We start from the raw sequence: 22375 nt of genomic DNA on the forward strand, positions 1-22375 counted from the left end.
GATCTACGCAGACCAACTTACACAATACAGGCTCCGGCAGGTTAGTGTTCTCTGCATCTCGGGAAACTGGCACATACGCATCCTTTGCTTTGTAAATCTGCAGTAAATTATCAGGGTGGACGATCTGATAGCCTGTAATGAAAGACAGAAAAGATCAGTAGTCTTTTTTTATTTTATTTTTATCTAGTCAACTCGAATTCATCTGCACACATTCAATTCAACTGATTATCAGCATGTTAGCCAAGAGACTTTGAAATCTTTGCAATACATTGAAATTTCATACAGTGGCTCTGCAGGTTGCAGGAGCTTCGTTCTGAATTTTTGACTTCACCCACAACTTTTCACCGGGGACCAGGGGGAGACCTCAGCCCGGTTGGAAAAGGAGCCCGGCTTATCTCGACTTCGCTTACTTCACCGGTGAGTGTGGTGACAGCAACGGAGGGGAGTGTGACCGCCGTTAGACAGTGGCCGCGGAGAGCGTGCCCCAGGGGGACGAGGAGGCGGCCTGGTTAGTACCGGGTGCGGCCTGCGCCCACCTGTAGGGCCCCGCTCGCCCTGGTGAACCAGTGAAGCAGCGTGAGCAGAGAGGGAGGTCGCTGTTGCTCTGCACCGTACTTTTCCGCAGACTTCCTCCACCTGGGGTCCCTCCCGCCGTGTCGTACCGCATCCTGCTGCAGCAGTTATAATTAGAGGGCTGCAAGTGAAGCTGAAAGGCGGTAATGTGGCAGAGCGGCAAGGCTTAAAGACTTAGAGGCAGCCGCTGAGCTCGGAAACCGCAGTAGCAGCCCAATTCACTCCAGTAAAATGAGTGCAGGTCTCTGTGGGTCAGGAGCACCTTGGACCATTCTCCACCCTCAGACTTCACTTGTCAGATACACACTTCGCAGACCTTACTTGCCATCCACTAGCTGCTGCAACTTAGAGCGACTCAGTGTGCTTAAAGCTTGTGTCGTGCAGGGCCCCTCGTGGCCCACAGGACCATTGGTAAGGGCTAATTCTTGAACGGTGCTGCAACAGATGTCATAATCTCCCAGAACAATTGCACTGACCCTCCTTGCCGGGAGAAAGCGGAGGGGCAAGTCCTTTGATCCTCCCTTATACCTGCACCACTGGAAGAGCGAGCAAGGTGGACAAGCAAATTAAAATATATAAAACTAAATATAACAAACTCACCAAGAGCACTTGCCAGCAGCAAACAAACGATCAGAAGGCCTAAAGGGATTATAAGGGAAGCCAAAGGAACGCCCAAGGAAATAGAAAACTGCAAACCAGGAGGAGATGAGCTCAGGCAGAATCAGGAGGTCTCCAATAAATCCAAAGCCTATGCCAAAGCCACAGTAAAACAAGCATTTGCAATGCAATAGGTCTCGCATTCATAAGAGTCTGAGCTATAGGTTTGTAAATAAAAATGCCTTTTATTTATGTGTTTTGAAAACAGACAAATAAAAGGCGCTGCCATTTACAATGCCAATAGCTTAAACTCTTGCAAATGCGAGACCATTTGAATTGCTAAATATTTTAGCAATTTTGGGGATCATATGTAAAATAGGATCCCTGCCCGGAATTTCTGTGCACTAAAGTGATGAGCTGAGCACGCTGAGCACAAACTTTAAAAAGTCATTGCCCATCAAGCTTCAAACTGAGGAAGGCTTTGCAGAAGGAAAAGCTAGACCTGCATTCGTCCGTTCAAGCACTCCGTTAAACCGGAAATGCAATTTTGTAATTAAAAAAAAAAGTGAAACCGGAGTAGTATCATTAATTTTTACAAAAAAGAGAATATGCTAACTAAATAGGGTGGATAGGTGCATAGCTAGCCATGCCTTCTCTGCCTTTCCATGCCCTCCGTTTTGCCAATCACCTATCTCCACTCAACGACTGACGCCTCTTTACTGTATCCCGTTGCTTTGCCGTATCCTCAGACTTGGCTTCCTCTCGTAACCAGGAAGAATAAGGCAGCGTTCTGCTCATGCGTGGTGTCAGCGACATAACAACTGACGGTTAAAGACATAGAAGATGGCAAAACGGCAGGTGAAAAGGAGGGCAGACAATTCAGAAGCCAGTATAATGTTGCAGTATCCTGCCTTCATTCAGTGACGTAAAACATCCAATTGTCAGGGAGTTAGTATAGTAGTCTTGAAGCACTTTCCGGTTTTTGATATAGGTGCAATAAAAGAAATTTGTGGGCAAGAATCGTTGGTGCGTGAGGAGGAGCTGAGACTAGCGAAACCGGAGATGGAGCGCAAAAATGAAGAGGGGCCCAAGTTAAGCGAGAGAGAGAGCCACTGCTCGAAACCTGCACTGACTGGTGCCGTGCGCGAGCAAAATATCTAGTCCGGGTGGGCGAGCCGAAAAGGAGACAGGGAGGGAACAAACAAGCCTCACTTGCAATGAAAAGCGATTGTTCAGCATAAATTGTGTCACGCGCCAATCAAAAGCATGGGTGGAGCTTCCACCCCACTTCCAAAAGCAACCAGACGACAATAGATCACCCAGAGCGAGCAGCGCATGCGCTGCAACGCTAGGCGAGACCTAAAATAAAACTGATGGAGAGGACACTTCTAAAATCGGCATAAAAAGTGACCCAACCATGGATTCCCCAAATATGAACAACAGATTCATCAGCATCTGCTCCTCTACCAACGTTATAAATGGCAGTGAGATCTGCAGTCGTGTCCACAAATGACCCCAATCCTACAACTCAACCGACAATGAAACCAAAAAATAAGGAGTCAAAAAAAGCTCATAAGTATTGAGGAGGCGACTCACAGGCAAAACCCATGTACATTTCAGCCAAAAATCTATACAAAATTCTCATTCCTGAAAGATCCAGGAACAGCTATTTACTCCAAAAATGAAGATAACGGGCTTCAAACCCCTCTAAAACCAGGGAGATTTGAAAATCCGGCAAAGAACTCCCCCCCCCAAACTGGGCCGGATCACCAGCAGGCACAATGGATAAAGCCAAAGACAAGAACAAGGACATGGACAGGGACACGGAAATTGATAAATCAGACACAGAAGCCAGGATAAATAGTCAGACTATCAATCCATTAATGGACAGAGTCTGCAAGGGAAACACCTCGTAATATAAAAAAATAGTCCAATAAGAAGCCCCACACCTCATAAAACCTCTATACATGGGAGCAAGGGCCGGCAGGACACAGAACACTTAAACACGTCAAGTCAAGAGTCAATTAAAGATCTAACTAACTCTAATGAACTCCAAGCACTCCCCCATGAGCAGAATTCTCGGAATGAGCAAAACGCTTGGGCCACACAATATCAGCCACGATTCAGCTCTCCATTACAGACAACAACGAAACAAGTGGACAGTCTCTAAACTCTTAATCAATCACTAAACAACATCCCAGCCGTGCGCTGCCTGCCTTTATCACACATAAACTCCAATATATCGGATAGAGATATGACCTTCGCAGGAATGGGAGGAACTTGTTGATTCTTATAGCTTTAAGCCTGCTTTTAACCACCCTAGCATGGAACCACAAAGTGCGCCTACAGCAGAAAGTAACAACTCCACAGAAACTACTTATTCAGAGAATATTTGGGCGACCATATTAAGCTCTATGCAACTTTCAGCTACGGCTTTTCAATATCAAGCTCATAAATTGTATCTGCAGCTTACGGTGCTACAAACTCTAGCAGACTTCTCCTCAGAGATTGATAGGAAACTAGCAGAACTCAATGGTCTCATTAAGCGGGGGCAAGAAGCCGCACAAGCAACTCAAATTTCACATTCTGATTGTATTTGTCCCCCAATTATTCAAAAATATCTACGCTACCAACAATGCTAGGAAATTACTATCAGATCTAAAAACAAATAGTACATCGCATAATCAACCGATCTGATGGTTCATTCAAAATGAATACAACAACGACCGGACCCCATAACACGGCGAATATGTCGACTAGCTTACATCACACACCAGGAGAGATCCAACTATCAACACCAATTAAAGAGTGTTGTTAATGCCAATTGTTCGACCCCAAAATCGAGTCTCAAACAAAAAAGGAAGGGCAGGAACAGGAAGATAGCTGTCCTGGGCCTCTGCGGGGAGAACCAGCTCTTGGTAGCTCCCGCGGAACTTGAGGATATCAGGAGTGCTTCAACCTCTACCTCGGATGAAAGGATAGACCACTCAATCACAACATCTAATGCCATCCTGGCTCCAATCATGGGGCAAGCACCAAAATCATTATCCCCAAAATGTCACAACAATCGACAAAAAACAGGGGGAAATCCAGATAAGCAAACAGCCAACCACTATAGCACAAGAACCTAGCAAGGCCACCAGTGCAACACAAACCCCAAGGACCAAACTGGAATATGGGCTATCGATCAACCCTAAGGAGCCAGCACAAAGGTCACCAAGGGAGAATGCACACACCATCAACAAACCAGCAAAAGACCAGGCACGGTCGAGCCCAAACAAGCCAGTAACGTCAATGCTAAAAAAGAGGTTAGCAAGAGCAACTCCACATCACAACGGCCTTTATATCATGAAGTAACTCCGCACGAGGAAACCGAGTTCAATGATGCAATGGGAACAGATACCATCACATTCTTTCCCGAATACAAAACTCGGGGAAGAGTAGATATATTAAATAGGGGGAACATATTACAGCTTCTACACTCCATCGCAAGTCTAGAAAATCTAAGCCCAACAGCTCTGCTTTCAATTGAATTCCATCCAATTAACAATCAGCAATGTCAAGAAGCAACTAAAAGAATATGGAATACCAAGGAAATAATTAACTCAATCATGAGAGAAGAAAACACATTTTACAGTGGGGGCTAAAACTAAAAGCTGAATCAAGAACGCCCTATCCAACGCCCTTCTTAAATGATCTCAATAGTGGATTACCAAAAACGACTACTTCTGTAGTAAAGGGAGCTCGCAGCTTCTCCCCAACTGGTTACTTCCCTCATTTAAAGGCCATTAACTTGAAAACAGGACTCGAGCATAAAGGCTCGATTCCTTTGCCAACAAACTCTAGCCGGACACAAATACAGCGAACGGAAACAGTAGAGCGGACAAAATGACAAGACATGCACCGTTTAGCAACTCCCTCGGCGAAGTCAAAGAAAATCTGCATGTGTATTTGGAGCATTAATGGCCTGGTGAATAAGATGGAAGACCCTGTGGTATTAAACTATTTAAAATTGTTTGACCTGATATCACTACAAGAAACCTGGGAGGACCACGCGTTTGAGCTTTAGGGGTGTACGTCACAACTTGTCCCAGCAAAAATGGGGCCAGACTTTGGCCATCGCTCAGGGGGACTGATGATATTTGACTCAATAACCACAATAGGAGCGATCTCATGAGTAGAGGCACAAATCGAAGCCCCAAGCGCCATACAGGCAGTAACGATAATACTCAAGGTTAATAAGGAAGACCAGCCAATCACAATAGTCAATATCTACGTGCATCCTAAACAAAGATTAAAAGCTGCAAAAGAGCTAGTGGAAGAGCTGAAAAGGGTTATGGAAGAGCAAGACGCAGATCCCATCGCCCTGGCAGGCGATTTTAATCTTTACCTTATCGGGCCAGGACCTAAGGACGAACTGGCACAAGAATTAACCGCCGCATGGGGAATACTGAATCAGGGCCCAGCAGATTCAAGCAAACCAACGAGATGTTCGACATATTTACTCAACGAACTTGAACATCTAAATATGAGACCCCTTAATGGTCGCTTTAGGGAGGACAACCGGCCGGTCCCAACATTCCACTCGACAAATACTTCTACCTATTTAGGCTTTACCTTTAAAACCATACCTATGTTTCATAACATTGACTCTTTTAGAATAGACGACAACGAATACAGTGATCACTTACCTCAGGAAGTGATATTAAAAGCAAACTCGGCACATCCACTGGAGGCACGTAAAATATTTGCCACAGAATTCACCTTGGATTACCAAAGAATAAGGTGCAAACCCAACACCATTGAGGAATTATCAAACACTGCAAAGAAACTTCATTGCCAAGGAAAAGATACGCTAATCGAACCTGGAAAAGCCTGGGAGAACTTTACATCAACTCTTGGGGAGAAATTTGTCACCAGGTCAGGAATGCACCCGGGATAAACTGCAATAATGTCATTTAGGGCGGCAATTATGCCGGAAACAAAGAATCTCAAATGGACAATAAATAAAACACTATGGCGGCTTCGCAAAAATGCCCCAAAACCTAGATCTGCAATGCGACCTGCAGAAGCTGAAGGTAAAACTAAACAAGCATTTGCAATGCAATAGGTCTCGCATTACTGAGAGTTTGAACTATTGGCATTGCAAATAACAATGCAATGCAAATAGCTCAAGCTTTTAGTAATTAGAGACCAATTGCATTTAAAATGATCGTTCTTAATAGCAATTATCACTTGTAAGTTAGGCTTAGAAACATGTAAGTCCATAATTTTAAATATTTTTACAATATAATTTTGTGAATAGCCAAAAGAAATAAAATAATTCAAAGGTTTAAGAGTAAAGTTACATGTGTAAATTACTCTCAAGTGTAACACATGGTCTGTAGTTTGTTTACAAGCATGTATTCTATCGTCCAGCAGCACAGGATGCCATTTGCCTCACTGTAGCCATCTTCCCCATGCCCGGTTCATATTTCAGACCACAACCTTTTTTCTCTGTCTCATTTTACATGAACATAGTGTATCTAGTGTAACTACACAGGGCTCCATGTACATCATTGCTCTCAATCCCTCTCGGTGAACATGTACATAACAGCATACACTGAGCCAGGTGTCATATCACAGCGCTCTCTATCTACCATACTTCTCACGCATGTGCTCAGTCAATGGATGTAACTCCGTAATCCTGCAGTGCCACTTGAGTGTTGCCATCAGAATGAGACACAGTGCCCAATCCTCTATCAGACTGCAAAGCAATGTGCTATTGGACTTGCACATGTCCCTTTTGGACTGCACATGTCCACACTCAACAGAAATGTGCAGACTTTCGCGAAGCCATTTTATTCTACTGCTTAGTAATAAAAAAAACAACCACGTATTCGTCTTAAACTGGGTCACCCCAGGCCAGTAAGAACTATAAACAATCTTTGGCTAAGCCAATAGCTTGGGAGTTGTCAGGCACCCTTTTGGCTTTTCAGTGCTTATTTAGTTTTTCAAGATTTTGCAGAAAGTTATTGCTGGAGAAGCACCTGGGCCTCTAAAAATATTTTTGAAATGGTTAAAATGGGCTGACCCACATAGATCCATGACAAAATAACAGGCCAATGTGTGAAGAGAGCAGGTTGAAAGTTCTTATAAAAATAGTATATATATATATATATATATATATATAATTTTAGTAAAAATGGAAAGGCCTCGGTTAACACCAGAACTAAAACCAGGGACAGACACCAGGGAGCAGGGACAGACACCAAGGAGCAGGGACAGACACCAGGGAGCAGGGACAGACACCAGGGAGCAGGGACAGACACTGGGGAGATTGATGGCACAGCACCGCATTACTGCAAGTTGGATTTAAATTCAACACAGTGAATTGCACAGACATAGATCAGGGCAACATGAAGTGGTGTTACATGGCAAATAACGAATAGTGCATCCCAGGTATTAATACGCGCAGCATTCACGTCACGCAGTCACGCTTCAACAGTAACGAAGGCACGAAGTAACAAATGGCAGAGAACATTTCAAATTCATTCGAAGTCAAAATAGACAACTTTTAAGTCCCATTTTTTCGGCTGCTGCGCTACAGACCCTATTACGAGCAACATATGCAGGAAGGAGTTCCACAAAAGGTCTGCAGTGGTAGCGCCGCACAACAAACCCTCACGACGCTGCATGCAATAAAGGCTGTGCTTTGCATCTCATCCATTTCAATGGCATTCACAAACTGTCAGGGGCTCGCCTGTAAGATTAGAAACCTCGCGGCGCTCAATCACATTTGGCTCCGATTACAGAAAGCAACCACTCGCTGGTACGGACAGGGAGGTCATATCAGCAGAAGTGTGGATTAAAAGATTGAGAAGTCAAACAGATAAAGAGAATGTGAACCACAAGTTCAAGTCAAACCAGACTCACTCCGCCATGCAAAGGGGACACCGAACCTGACCGCGCGGGGGCTGCCAGGGCAGGCCCGCTCACCCCGACACTCACCTCGATCCATTTCTGCGCCTCGCGGAAGGCTGCCTCGGGAGCCGGCTTCTGCGGGTTGCTTCACAGTGAAATGGATCCAAACAAAAACAGAAGCTCGCGAGTGGTGCGCGCGCACCACAGCGAGCCATGTGATTTCACTTATCGCGCCCGTGTCTGGGCACGATAATTGAAACCACATGGCCTATTGGTGTATATTACGCGCACCAAGTGCGTAATAGACACCAATAGGCCATGGGCGGAGCAATTCGCCCGCCTGTGGCCACTTGCGTGCAGTCTTTTATAAAAAGACAGACGCAAGGGGCAATGGGGTAGAACAAAAGGAAAAGCACACGCACGAGCGTGTGAGATTCCTAGGTCAGTGCTAAAACCCCGTTTTTCACCAACTAAATGTCTTGTGCTGCGCAGTGCAACGCTAGGCGTGAGACCTAAGAAGAAGCAATGGGATAAAAAAGGGCTAGGATACTCCATGACGCCAATCTTAAGAACAGCGCCAGGTTCTGGCAGATGATCAACAGACTTCAACGACCAACTCATCTGGGAATAAATTCTAATATAACAGAGGCTACTTGGGCAGAACACCTACTCAGTCACTTCAACAACAACGTGCAAAAGGGGAACGAGACAGACGAAGAATCCAGGATCATCAAAGAAGACAGAGGTATCACTTGTAGAGGAAAAATAACTCAACAGACCAGAGAAGCCACGCATAAGGATTCCTCCTTGAGTAGACAAAAATGCCTGGGAGTAGAAACAGCAGCAGGCCAAGAATCATCACTGTTCAATAACGTAGACTATCACGAAATAACGACACTGCAAATCAAGAGACAAATAGCAAGGGGTAGGCTAGAAGGAGCCCCAGGCCCCAACGGAATTCCTCCATTGCTGTACAAGCACAACGCAGATTACTGGCGCAAAGCACTAGTCCCAGTCTTCACAGACATACAAGGCGCACATAGAATACCGGAGTCTTGGAAAAGATTGATAATTAGCCCCATCTTCAAACAGGGCGATAGGAATGATCCAAACAATGATTGACCGGTCGCCCTAATCAACATAGAAGCAAAGCACTATGCGGGAGTAATCTTTGAAGAACTAACATCTTGGGCATCGGCCAACTATATCATTCCAATAAACCAAAACGGGGTTTGTCGCGGACAAGGACCATCACTAACATCATGGCGTTAGCTCTGATGGTGGACGAGGCTAAAGTGGCAAAGTATCCCCTATTTTAATGCTTTATAGATTAACTTACGGCCTTTGACTGCGTAGAGCGCGCCAAACTATGGAAAAAATTGGAAAGCTGGGTGTTACCGAAACCCCTTCTACATCAGCTGATATTGCTACACACGGAAACCTGGGTTAAGAACAAACTAGGAGCTGGGACGCACCTCTCAAGGTGAAGTACCACCTCCAAAGGACTAAAGCAAGGGTGCGTTCTAGCACCCTTACTTTTTAATCTCTTTCTGGTCGACCTCCCCGGGGAACTTGACAAGAGCACATCACATGCCCCGAAATCGGGGAAAACTTCTCTGTCCAACCTGCTACACGCAGATGACCTGGTGCTGATAAGTCGGACTTATCTTTTGAACACTACTAAAAACTTTTCACAACGCAACACCCTAAATATAAATCTTAAGAAAACAATAATGATGTCTGTTAACTACCACAAAAGGAAAAAATCAATTGGTACTTACATGGGCAACGTTTGGACCAGGCAACTAACTACGAATATCTTGGATTTTTGCTGGATTGCAGAGGGTGGTTCAGACCCCAATTGGAGGCCCTACGCAGGAAGGGTACAATAAGCGACCTAGCAATGAAACCCCTAAAAAAGGTGCAGCCTGATCTAACCCTTGACCCCTTATTCCAGGTGATCCGCGCAAAATTACAACCAGCGCTAACTTACGGGAGTGAATTACGGCGCTGAACTCTGGGGTTTTGCCGATCTTTCCCCCCCTGGTTAAGGCGCCACACAAATTTCTCAGGAAGCTTACCGGTCTCCCCTGTTCCACTCCAGTGAAACCGCTCCTGCTGGATCTTGGCTGTCATTCTTTTGACGACATTGCTAGGTTTAAACCATTGGCCTTCTGGAGGAGATTATGGACGGTCCCGGAATTAGGCCCCTATGCAAAGGCATTTCTGGACGTCCGTTCCATCTTGGGAGCCGGTAACATCATCTGGTTCAGGCAAGTTAGCCAACTTTTGGAATCTTTGGGACTGGGAACTCTTTGGACCGACCCGGCTACCAAGCCTTTTCCCCCCAAAAAACATTTTAAAAGCCTTTATTGGTCAATGGTGCTACAAAAACATCTATCCTCAGTTTCAGCTGAGTCCTTGTCAGGCAGGTTTCTCGAGCATAAAAAAGTCCCTCTTTTAGAAGCTTACTGGGACATTATTACCAGGCCCAGCGACAGGAAACTTTACCATCAATTTAGGGTTGGCACCTTACCAACTAAATCATTTACAAAAAAATGGAAGGGTGTGACCTGTGATTCCTGTAGCTGGTGTACTGACTGTGCTGATTCAGTAGGTCACATATTCTTTGTTTGCCCGGCCTATGCTGCCCCCCGGGCCAAATGGCTTAAACCTATATGTCGCACATTGGGAACCAGACAGGGGTTTGAAGCTCTAAGAATTCTGAGATTTGATACTGGTGAATGTGTCGTAGTCGTAGTGGCCACATTTTTGGGTTGGGTCTGGATTATCAGAAATAGGAGGCACTAGATTTTAGAGCTCTGTTTATTCATGATTTTATTCTAATTGTGTTAATTTGGACTTGTTCTTAACATTTATCCTGTTTGTATTTCTTACTTTGTAATTGTCTTTTTTGATGAAATATATCGATAATAAAGACTAACGAAACGAATTACTGAAAGGGAGAGATGCAGTGGCCTTGGATAAAGTAATTGCCAAATACTTATAGAGCAATTTTCCGCCTACCTAACTGTCACCTGCCCAAATACGATTAGAATTTGGGCTACAGAAACAATTGGTGGAAAGGAGGGGCGTGTATATTATAAAGTTGGCACAAAATCAGAGGCGCTGAGGCAGGATCCTTAAATTCGCACCTTTGAAACGAGTTGTCATGCCATGAAAAATCACCCGCCAGGGAGCACTTGTTTGACTCTTTAAAGGTACTGGGATTGTCCGATCTCTGGGCAACCTCCGCAAACCATCAGAGTTTTAAAAATATTGTAACAAAGGTAACAAAAATGGTATCTATCTTAGAGGACAAGGATACACTGGCAAAAAGGGCTCATGACTGGACAGTACTCAGTGACTATAAAGCTCTTAAACCTCAACCTTATCTGAAAACAGGAAAAAAATTGTGGATAAAAGAAAAATTCCTCGGGCTCCGCTTTTGCACTTTACCAATCCTCCCACACCTCCCGCCATGGAAAAGGAGTCCTGCCGTCTATGCAAAAGAGGAAACGAGGACCTTGTGCATGTTATCTGCATTTGCCCCAATCTGAAGGACATAAGGGGCACCCCCCTCCGACCAATATTCAAGCAGAGTGGCATCAGTACCTGCAGGCAGTAAAACTGTGCTTCAATCTGCCTGAATCACAACTGAACTGCCGGCTCACAAAATATTTTGACATAGTGACAGAGAGACTTAACCACACTTTGCAAGCTGATATTAAATAAAACAAAGTGCCTGTTTTTTTCATTACTCACTGTGGTAAAACACTTGTTTGCTCAACTACATCGACGCACAGACACTTTAGATCCGATGAATTGTACAATCCCTTAAATGTGAATTTAACATGCCATGTAATGGTGGTCTATTATAATGTACAATCATGGTTCTTACTCCTGCTTGACTTGGCAAAGTTTTGCTAGTTTATCTATTTTGATGCACAGGCATTTTAGACCCGATAAATTGCACAAGTCTTTAAAAGTGAATTTTAACACGTTGCATAATGATGTATTAACACAATGTATAAAGATAGTTTTTACTGTGGTTTAACTTGGCAAAGCTTTTGACAGTTTACCTACCTCAAACGCACAGGCACTTCAGATATGATGAACCGCAAAAGTCCCAAGATTGGGAATTTTAACATGATGATTAAGATGGGTTTTAATGCTGTTTGTCCAACTGAATCATGTATATGGAATAATTACTTTTATGTATATGCAACGGTTTTAATTAATCATGCATAAATAAATAAACTAAACATACAGTTTTAATAGCAATCAAACAAGGATAGATATGCAATTAGACAATCATTCTCCTTTTCCGTAGAGCCATCAAAACTCACCTCTTACCTGCATAACTGCTTTTTGCGTGGTTTCTGGTTTGCGTAGGACAGGTGCATTATAGCGCTGGGATGCCCCGTTGCTGGGGCAGCTGCGCGCTCTATAAAACCCTATAACATAACATAACAATGGAACATTTGGCTAGAATTGTATCTACATTTCTGACATCTAGTCCTATTCTTAAAGTGCCCGATCAATATCCTGATATCCGACTCTCTCCCCTTCCCCATATCAGAAGCGTCCTTTGTTTCCACCAAGGAGCCTATGAGTGCCACTTCTTTAAACTAAGAGGACAGATACTAGTACTGAAGTCCCCGGTGCTGAACTCTCTCTCTGTATCAATGACTGACTGACTGGGAGAGCTCCTTCATTGTCGTCAACTTCTGCAGCTTCTGGTACTAGTTGTTGTGGGACTGCACTTGCACACTCCCCTATCCCGCCAGCTGCAGTTGTGTCTCCTTACAGGTTGTAAGCCCGAGTCCTTCACTTCAGGGCGGGCAGCGGGTACCTTGTGATACCCTGGAGACCATGTGCAATGTGACTCGGAGTTCTAGACAACTTGTCCTCATCACTGCTTCAGTCTCGGAGAGAAATACTTCTTTGAAACCCAGCTGTTTCGTAGCATCTTCATAGCCAGCAGTTTGGGTCACCTCTACCCCGGCCGCCAATCCTCAGCAAGGGTTTGGTTAACCTCATTGACCACCGTGAATCTGAGAGGTGTGTTGCACCGCGGGCACAGTATATTGAACAGCGGTTCTGTTTCATGAACGCTTCTAATGCCAGAGTGTGTGTTGGCCCAGATCTGCTCTCATTCCTGCTATATCTGCGGTTTATTAGCCTTGGTTTCTTGGTGTTTCCAGACTTTACGTCTGTCTGGGGTGGACAGTAGCTTCTAGCGTATTCACACCATCAGCTGCTCAGCTCCAGGCCTCTTGATGTAAGTAACAGTAGGTTAGATTACTGCTCTCCTCTTTTTGTGGGACTTCTTCATAGACCGCAGTTGGTGCAGAATGAGCCTTCACGCTTTCCAGTGCAAAAACACTTTATTATTAGGGCTCCATGTGCCAGATCTAAAGATATCAGATTTGCTAGAAGTGGCTGCAATTTGCTCACTGACTTTTAGCAAATCCAATGCTATTTTGCAAATCGACCTATGTACTACTAATAGGTCGGTTTGCAAAATACCAAACTGTAGTGGGTCGCAATTTGACCTACCTCATGAATATTATTGAGGTAGGTCACAAATTCAGTTCTACTACAATACGCTGCCATCAAAGGCATTGGGACCTGCTGTAATCAGCAGACCACGTTTCGGATTGCTTTTAAATAAAGCAATCTTCCCCCCCAATGCAATCCGTTTTCCTTAAAGTTAAAAGGGACGCATTAAAAAAAATGTTTTACAAACTTCTCTTATGATTTGCCAGTGCTCGGATGCAACTGCCTACTCTTTTTTTTTTTTTTTTTTTTTTTTTGAAACCGTTTATTGCAGTTTATAGAAGTTACAGGTATGGGCCTACAACCACCCGGCCGGCCGCTAGAGCATCAAAAGCATAGTACATACATACAGCAAAAAGCTTTCTCAGCGGTGCATAGTAGGAAGACAGGAGCGATCAATGGTGCAGGCCTCACAGCTCCATGCCCACAGTACGGTTCCATTTTCTTAATGCAGAACAACATAAACAAACCACAACCGCAAGGCAACCCTCGATCCAAAGTGACAACACGTGCTCCATAAGTGGGGGATCCAAACCAGCAGCAAAATTCTGAAGAGGGGGACGGGAGTAGATCAGGGACTGGGGGACCGCGCGCCCGCGGCCAAGGGAGGGGCGCCATCTAGGGAGACGGAGCCGGCGAGGCCGCTGGTAGCAGCGGCGGCTCACAAATACCCCCGCGGTAGGCGTTCCAGGGGCCCCAGAGTTTCATCCACGCCCCAGGCTTACCCCTCGCCACATACACCACCTTTTCACGAAACATACACCAATCCATATGCTCTTTCCAGGCCGACACCGCAGGGGGCCTCTGGGATCCCCACAATTGGGCAATATCACGCTTGGCTATCATGTATCCCAGAGTCACCCACCGCGCCTGCGGGACCGAGTAGTCATTTGGTTCCCAGACATTCAGCAAGCATCTCCTCGCTTCAGGCAGCAGCGCGACACGCGTAACCATTCGTAGAACCTCATGCACACCACGCCAGAATCGCTCCACCTTCGGGCACTCCCACAGTATATGCATGAAAGTCGCCAACGCCCCACAGCCACGCTTACACATTCCATCACCGGCAAAACCCATACGTAAAAGCCTTGGCCCCGTCACATAGACCCGGTGAAGGATCTTGAGCTGGACGAAACGAAGGCGAGCCGGGATGGCCACCTCTTTCGGAGAGGCCACCGCAGAAATCCAATCCTCGTCGTCCAGCTCCAGCCCGTCGGCAACCCAAGCCTCGCGGAGACTAGTCAGCAGACACGATCTATCGTTAATCAATTTTTTGTATATGAGGGAGATCGTGCTGTCCGGGACATGGCCATCTAGCACTCTGTCCTCCAGGGGGGAAGACTCCGGAATGGATGCAACATCCGGGAAGACGGAGCCCAGCGCATGGCGGACCTGTAGGTACCGAAAGTACTCACTGCCCTGCAGCTGAAACTCCGCCTGCAGCGTCTCAAAAGTTTTGAATCCCCCCCTCGTCCAGAGATCTCCCACCGTGCTGATTCCGATCGTGTCCCACTTCTCGAAGCCCTTCGACGTCCACAGGGAGCCCAACCTCTCAGATGCATACAGCGGAGACGATCGGGTCAAACGGTCCTTCCACCCCATAGCTGCATTAGCCGCGTGCCAGACACGCACCATGACACGCGTCGGTCCCGTCAAACGGGAGTCGGGCGCGCCAGAGTAGAGCGCTCGATTATAATCGCCACCGGGCAGAAGCGTCCTGTCCATCTCAAATGCCGGGTTCAAGGCGGGCCCGTAAAGGCCATGGTTAATTGCAGCTAGTTGGGAGGCCCAGTAATACCGTTTGATGTCCGGGAGGGCGACCCCTCCATCGTACCACGGGAGCGTCAATTTAGCCAGAGCAATACGCGGCCTCCCGTCCCAGAACAGGCGCCGCTGGAGGCCCTCCACCTCGCGAAAGTAGCGTGCCGGGACCAAGTCCATGGTATTCTGGAGGGCGTAGAGGAAGCGCGGCAGGGACATCATTTTAAATAAGGCCGCTCGGCCGAGCGGCGAGAGCGGCAGACGCCGCCAGCGCACCACGTCCTCCCTCAGACGCTGGAGGGGGGGCAGCAAGTTCCGCTCATAGCGGGCCTCCGGGTCAAGAGTGATATATATACCCAGGTACTGGAAACCCTGGGAGGCAATCTGGATCGGACAGTCCCGTGGCAGGACCGGGGCCTCCCCGGAGAGCACATAGACACAGGATTTCGCCCAGTTGATGACCAGGCCTGAGTTGCGACCGAAGGAGCGCAAAACATCAACCAGGACGATCAGTGACTTGCGCGGGGAGGCGAGATACAAAAGGATATCGTCAGCATAGAGGGACACGCGGTCCTCATGCTCGGGGGTCCAGCGGAGACCACGGATAGAAGGGTGCCACCGCAGCCACTCCGCCAGGGGCTCCATGGCCAGGGCGAACAGGAGAGGCGACAGGGGACAACCCTGTCGCGTGCCCCGCCCCAGCGCAAATGGGGCAGATACTCGCCCATTCACCACCACCTGCGCCAACGGGCCCGAATATAGCAATTTGACCCAGCTGACGAAACCCGGGCCGAACCCAAACCTCGCCAGCATCGCCCAAATATATGGCCATTCGAGCGTATCAAACGCCATGGTGGCGTCCAAGGACGCCAAGATGGCCGGCTCCCGCACAAACGGGACACGTGCGAGCACCCCGTGTAAGCGCCGCAGATTAAGCGCCGTGTTGCGATGTGGTATAAAGCCCGATTGGTCTTGGTGGACCAAATCGCCCACCACGCCAACCAATCGGTTGGCCAACACCTTGGCGAGGATTTTGGGCTCCGCGTTCAGAAGCGAAATCGGCCTATAGGATGTGACCCGCTCACGGGGCTTCCCCTCCTTATGGATCACCACAATTGTAGCCAGACGCTGGTCCGGCGGGAGGGAGCCCTGCGAGTGGGCCGCAAGGAACATCGCGCGCAGGTGGGGCGCCAACACATCCGGGCGTAGCTTGTATAGCTCAATGGGAATACCATTGGGGCCCATGGCCTTGCCGGATGCAACCGAGCGAATAGCCGAGGCAATTTCGTCCGAGGTGGGCGGGGCATCCAGCGAATCCCTGTCCTCCACCGTAAGGGAGGGCAGTGCGATGTCCCGAAGCAAGGCATGGGAATCTTCCTCCGAGCAGGGAGAAACCGGGGAGTAGACTTCGCGGAAATAATCCGCGAAGCAGGAGACAATGGCTTCCGGCTCAGTGACGCACACACCATCCACGCTCTCAATCAAAGGCACCACGCGGCTCGCTCTTTCCCTCTTGTCCAACCACGCAATCAATTTGCCAGCCTTGTCACCCACATCATACAATCGCCCCTGCTGCTCTCTACTGAGGCCCCTGGCCGCCTCCGTGACGAGGGCCCGATAGGCCGCCTGCTTTAAGTGCAAAACATGCAACTTAGCGTCTGTTACCCCGCTCCCCAGGTCACCCTCCAGTTCTGCAATTTCGGCCTCAACCCGGGTCACCTCCTCCCGCTCGCGCCGCCGGGCATTGGAAATAAAGGAGAGGGCCTCCCCTCTAAGAACCACCTTGAAAGCCTCCCACAGGGAGATGGCAGATGGGACCGACCCCACATTCTCATCGAAATAGCGCTGTAAGGATTTGATCAAGTCGGCACGAATGGTGGGGTCGCGCAAATACCATGCATTGATCGGGGCCACCCTGCCATCCCCCCTCGGGAAGACATCGAAATGCAACAACAATGGGGAGTGGTCTGAGATACCCCGTGCCAAATGGCGCACCTCCCCCACCCTCCCTGCATGGGCCGCCGGGACAAGGATGTAATCAAGCCGCGAGAGGCTACCATGGGCCCCCGAGTGGAAGGTGTACTGTTGCAATACGGGATGCTTTAAGCGCCAGCAATCCACCAGGCCCAGCGTGTCTAAAAGGCCGGGCAGCCACGCCTGTGCCCGGGGGAGGTCCCTAGGGGGATGGCGATCCATAGACCCAGAGGCAACCGCGTTAAAGTCCCCTCCAACCACCAACAGGCCACCCGGAAGGTCCAGAAGGAGGCGCCCCAGGTCCGCAAATGTAGTGGCTTGTAACCCAGGCGGGACGTACACTGATATAAAGATAAACACTCTACCCTCCATTCGTCCCACCAGAACAGTGTAACGTCCCCTCTCATCATGGCGCACCTCGTCTATCTCCAACGGGAGCGAGTTCTTGACCAAAATACCCACCCCCCGCGAGCCCGAAGTGAAGCCGGAGTGGGCCGCCAAACGATATCCCCGCCGATTCATTGCATGAAAGGTGTTACCTATAAGGTGTGTCTCCTGCAGGAAGACAACATCTGGTGAAATACGTTTTAAATACTGCAGGACCACACCACGCTTAATCCTATCCCCCAGGCCGTTAACATTCCATGACAACACAATCAAATCCCTACCCCCCATCATACGTCAAAACAATCGGTCGCCCCCCACCGAGCATCTTAAAAACAACAAAACAGTTGCGGGTTTGCCTTGCGGTGTTAACAAACAACACACCCCCCCACCCCCCGGTCCCAACAGAACTCCCCCCTCCCTGCACCCCTGCATGAGCCCAGACAGCCCCCCCAAAGTGCAGTGTGCCTGTCGCCCCATAGCTAAGTACTAACTAGTCCCCCAGAGGAGGAGGGAAGCCCCCAGCAGACCCCACCCGACCTCCATGGGAGGGGAACATACGAAAGCAATATATGGTAAAGGAACAATATCCAGAGCAAGGCCTATACAGTCACCCCTCAATTCTGATCCGGCGGGCCCTCCCCGCCAGCCGCGCCCCCCCCACCCCGATCTCCAGGCAAAGTATCTAACCAGTCCCCAGCCGCCTCGGGCCGGTCGAAGAAGTGCGTACGGCCATCCACCTCCACCCTCAGCTTAGCCGGAAAGAGCATTGAGTACTTGAGGTTTAGGTCCCTTAGGCGACGTTTAATACCAAGAAAGCTCTGTCGCTGCTTCTGGACCGCCGGAGTAAAGTCTGGGTAGAAGTGTACATCCATGTTGTCCAGCCTGACCGGTCCCTGTTGCCTGGAGGTCTGGAGGATGGCGTCTCTGTCCCGGAAATTAAAAATCCGGGCAATAATAGGCCGCGGCGGGGCACCGGTCTTAGGGCGGCCCCCAGGGACCCGGTGGGCACGCTCCACCGCAAAAAGCTTACTCAGCCCCCGGGGCTGGAGATGGGTCAGGATCAATTCTTCCACGAAGAGATCTGCCGCCTCCGCCTCTCGGCCCTCCGGCACACCAATAATGCGAACATTGTTCCTCCGGGCCCGACCCTCGGAATCCTCCAGTCACCGGTCCATCAGGGCGCTCGCCTGGCCAAGCCGGCGCACCTCCTTCTGGAGGGCCACCACGTCCGTCGTGAGGCTCGTTGTGGTGTGGGCCAGGGAGTTAACTCGGTCGTTCGTTTTTGACAAGTCTGCCCTCACAAGGCCCACATCCACCAGGACCGAGTCAATTTTTTGCGCCAGGGTATCGAAACGCTGGTCCACTGAGGCCTTCATCTCTGCGATGGCGCCCATGACGTCCCGGAGGGTCAGATCCACCGGTTGGGCAGGCGCCTCCGTCGGGCCCACCAGGGATGACCGCGATGTCTCCGGAGAACCCTTCTGGAGCGTATAGCGATCCATACTATTGGCCTGGTGCGCCGTGCCACGGCGGGTTGTCTTCATCTTCGTCCGGTCGCCATCTTGTTTGGTGGACATGCTGGCCCTTCCACCGTCGTGCCAAGATCTCCAAACGGGCCGCCACACCAAATCACGGGTGTCAGGGGGGGGGCGGGGGCGACCACCGGGCCGCGGGTCAACCCACCGCCGGCGGGTCAGCCGGGCACCTGGACAAGGCAACACCACCGCACCCCGCTCCGCAGCCCGACCCCGCCTGAGGCAAGGAGGGTGCAAAAGCGAAAGTGAAAGTGCGGGGTACGCGAGTCGCCCAGCCCCGCTCGCCGCTGTTATTCACTTCGTCCCCGGATCGCCCCACTACTCCAATCCGGGGGGCCGGCGAGGAGAAGGCCGCAACCTTCAATCGATGCTCCCACCGGTGTTCGGGGTCCGATTCGAGCCCAAAAAACGGGTGGCGCCTCAGCTCGGGTTCACCGACACAGTCCCCTCAACAAGGACAGGATATCGCCAGGATTAATTCAGGAGGTCGCGGAGGTCCTCGGGAGCCTCGCACCTACGCGGCCATCTTGGTTGCGCGCTAGGCTCCTCCCCCCAACTGCCTACTCTTAAAATAGTTTGTCAACATTCAGAAAGGAGAAGGGCTCCACTGGGGACCCCTTTACGTTTGCGAGTGCGTTACCACTTTCGGGATTTAGTCAGTAAAATATGAATGCTTTGCAACTGGACTTGGTTCCAAACATTAATACATTCTATTGCGAAACGACACTTGGAAGACACGCCCTAAGCACGCCCCATCCAATAGTAATTTTGGATGTATTTGCAAACCCAAATTGCGATTCGGTAACATTACTGAATTGCAATTTGAGCTTTGTATATACCAAAAGGCCAGTTTCCTGCTGCAAAGGCTCTGATTTTGCAAACTTCATATGCCTGTGGCTGCTTCAACGGTGCAAGTATGCTTATCCAGGCCTTATAGGTCTTTCTTGACCTCATGAGCGTTGTACTCTGATCATCCTCAATGCTCTTGGTGTGGTCTCATGCTTCTCTGTGGAATAGTCATTATCGCAGCCACTCGGTTACAACCTTGACGTTAGCACAGACCCCTCATGCCTGTGCCGCCTCTTCCCTTTCATGGTACGTGTGACCTGAATCTGTACGTTGGTAAAGCGGCACTGTCCTGCATCCCACGTGCGTCAAGCCATAGCTGTTAAAGTGGGATATCACCATCGTTCTCTTGGTACATTTACCACTTCCTGGGGGCAGAAGACGATAAGGCATTTGTATGATGTGGCCGTCCCTTAAAGCTGAAAGCCACATAAAGACCAAGATTGTGCAGTGAGCCCGATGAGCACAGAGTCGCTCAGCCCTGTATCTGGACACAGTTCATTTACACACAATATCAAGTGGCCCCATAAGGCCAACGCCAGTCCTACGTGGGAAATGGGATGTATTAAGTCACAATCATTACACTAGAAAAAGCTGTGGTTGTTATCAAGGTTTCTGAAATAAACTTGAAAAGGGAAAAGTGTTAGAGGGGACTGTGCAGCGGTAGTCACTTTGGATAATTAAACACATCCCAAAAGCACAGCATCTCGGACATATTTCAATATAGCAATAAATAACAAAAGTTCTCATCAATTGATAACGTCACAAATAAGTGCAAATTCTAATGCACACAAACCAAAACACTATTTGCACTCTATCTCACTTAAACATCTCACACATCTAAAATGTAACAATCTGGAGTAGAGAAAAATCGCTGAAAATCACAAGAGGCTCTAGAGAACTTCCAACCAGATACGCACAATCCTTGTGTTCGTTTGCCTATCTCCATTCTGCACCTCCTGAATCGAGGGACCACCTTCCGCTCCTCTTTTCCCTTTCCATGACATTCTTCAGGAGTGAGTTGGTGTCTAATGCACCATTGCCACAGCAACTAGCTATCTCTATGCAATGACATTATCCCCTTAAAATACTCTTGGTTGGGACTTCAACCACAGTCTCTGCCAGAAAATAAATCTTTTTAGGGAAACAATTTTGGAAAGAGGATTAATATTTAATGTGGAACACATTGAATGATGGAGCTTCTTCACCCATGTCCAACACGTACGCCAACATTAAGATAAACATAAGAAATTACTTTGTGCCACTTCATATATAATCATGTTAAACAGTTTTAAACAGGTTGTGTTTTACAACCTCTTGTCTTAATCCTGTTTCACAGGAATGCATCATGCGATTGTAGAATGTCGTACTTGTTATGCAAAGCTCACAGCTCTTCATTAAACTTGATTTTCCTCTTGAAAGCACACACGTCACATATGTAAACCTTGCTCAACCAACCATAGTCCCCCATGTTCGCTGGAGTTCTTGCGGACTCGGACTACCATGAAAAGGGAGGCCGAAGAGCTGTCTTTCCACTCACTCAAAGTGGGAGAGGACAAGTGCCTTGTGGGTTGGCGGGGGGAGGGGAATATGAACAGAGGGTGGTATGAGATATTGGCTGCATGCCAAGTATTTTTTTGCTGTTTGCGAGGAGAGGGTCAGGAATTGCCAGGAGTGGATTGGTATCGTGACGAGGCACCAAGAATCTTTTTTTTGGGCTGGGTGAGAAAGAGGAGGGTTTGCCTGTGGGTGGTGTCGTACAGGGCAGGTCAACAGGTAGCTGAGCGAGAAGATATAATGTTGCACATGGCTTTCTGTGATTACTCTACCCTCTGCTGCCAATCTGTACATGGGGAATTAAATTTGGGATGGACATACAATAAAACTGGAGACTAATACTTGTCAATACCGTGGGGTTTTCCACAAAGTAAGCAACAGTTTCTATTTTGTAAAAAGCAGGGTTAGTTGAACACATACGAAAATCAGAATAAAGGCCTGGATGTTATGGGGACATTTAATTTTTTCTAGTAGTTTTCCCACCATTTGGTAAGTTTCCTCATCCCTGGTAAATAAATTATTCCAGTGTCAACAGTTTGGCTTCACAGTTTGGTGCATTATACGTAGGGTTCCCGGTTTTATGGTATTTATTTTTTTCACATTTCCGTCTGTATTTATCCATATTTATTTTTTGGTCATTTTATCTGTATTTATCCACATTTATCTTTGACGCACGAAAA

General features: G+C 48.2%; 1 protein-coding gene across 7 annotated transcripts in view; it reads right to left on the reverse strand.

Annotated features, from left to right (window-relative positions):
- The window catches only part of LOC146813543 (zinc finger protein 398-like), a 65862-nt gene that overhangs the window by 37415 nt on the left and 6072 nt on the right, over window positions 1–22375 (reverse strand). For 6 of the 7 annotated variants that reach the window (XM_085620315.1, XM_085620314.1, XM_085620313.1 and 3 more), the window contains exon 3: window positions 22–132. In XM_085620315.1, coding sequence (XP_085476441.1) covers window positions 22–132 — 111 coding nt within the window. Of the gene's footprint in view, window positions 1–21; window positions 133–22375 lie in introns of those variants that run through there. The other variant, XM_085620316.1, reaches the window with a different exon arrangement.

The sequence above is a fragment of the Triturus cristatus genome, chromosome 7, assembly GCF_964204655.1.
Source record: "Triturus cristatus chromosome 7, aTriCri1.1, whole genome shotgun sequence".
NCBI lineage: Eukaryota > Metazoa > Chordata > Amphibia > Caudata > Salamandridae > Triturus > Triturus cristatus.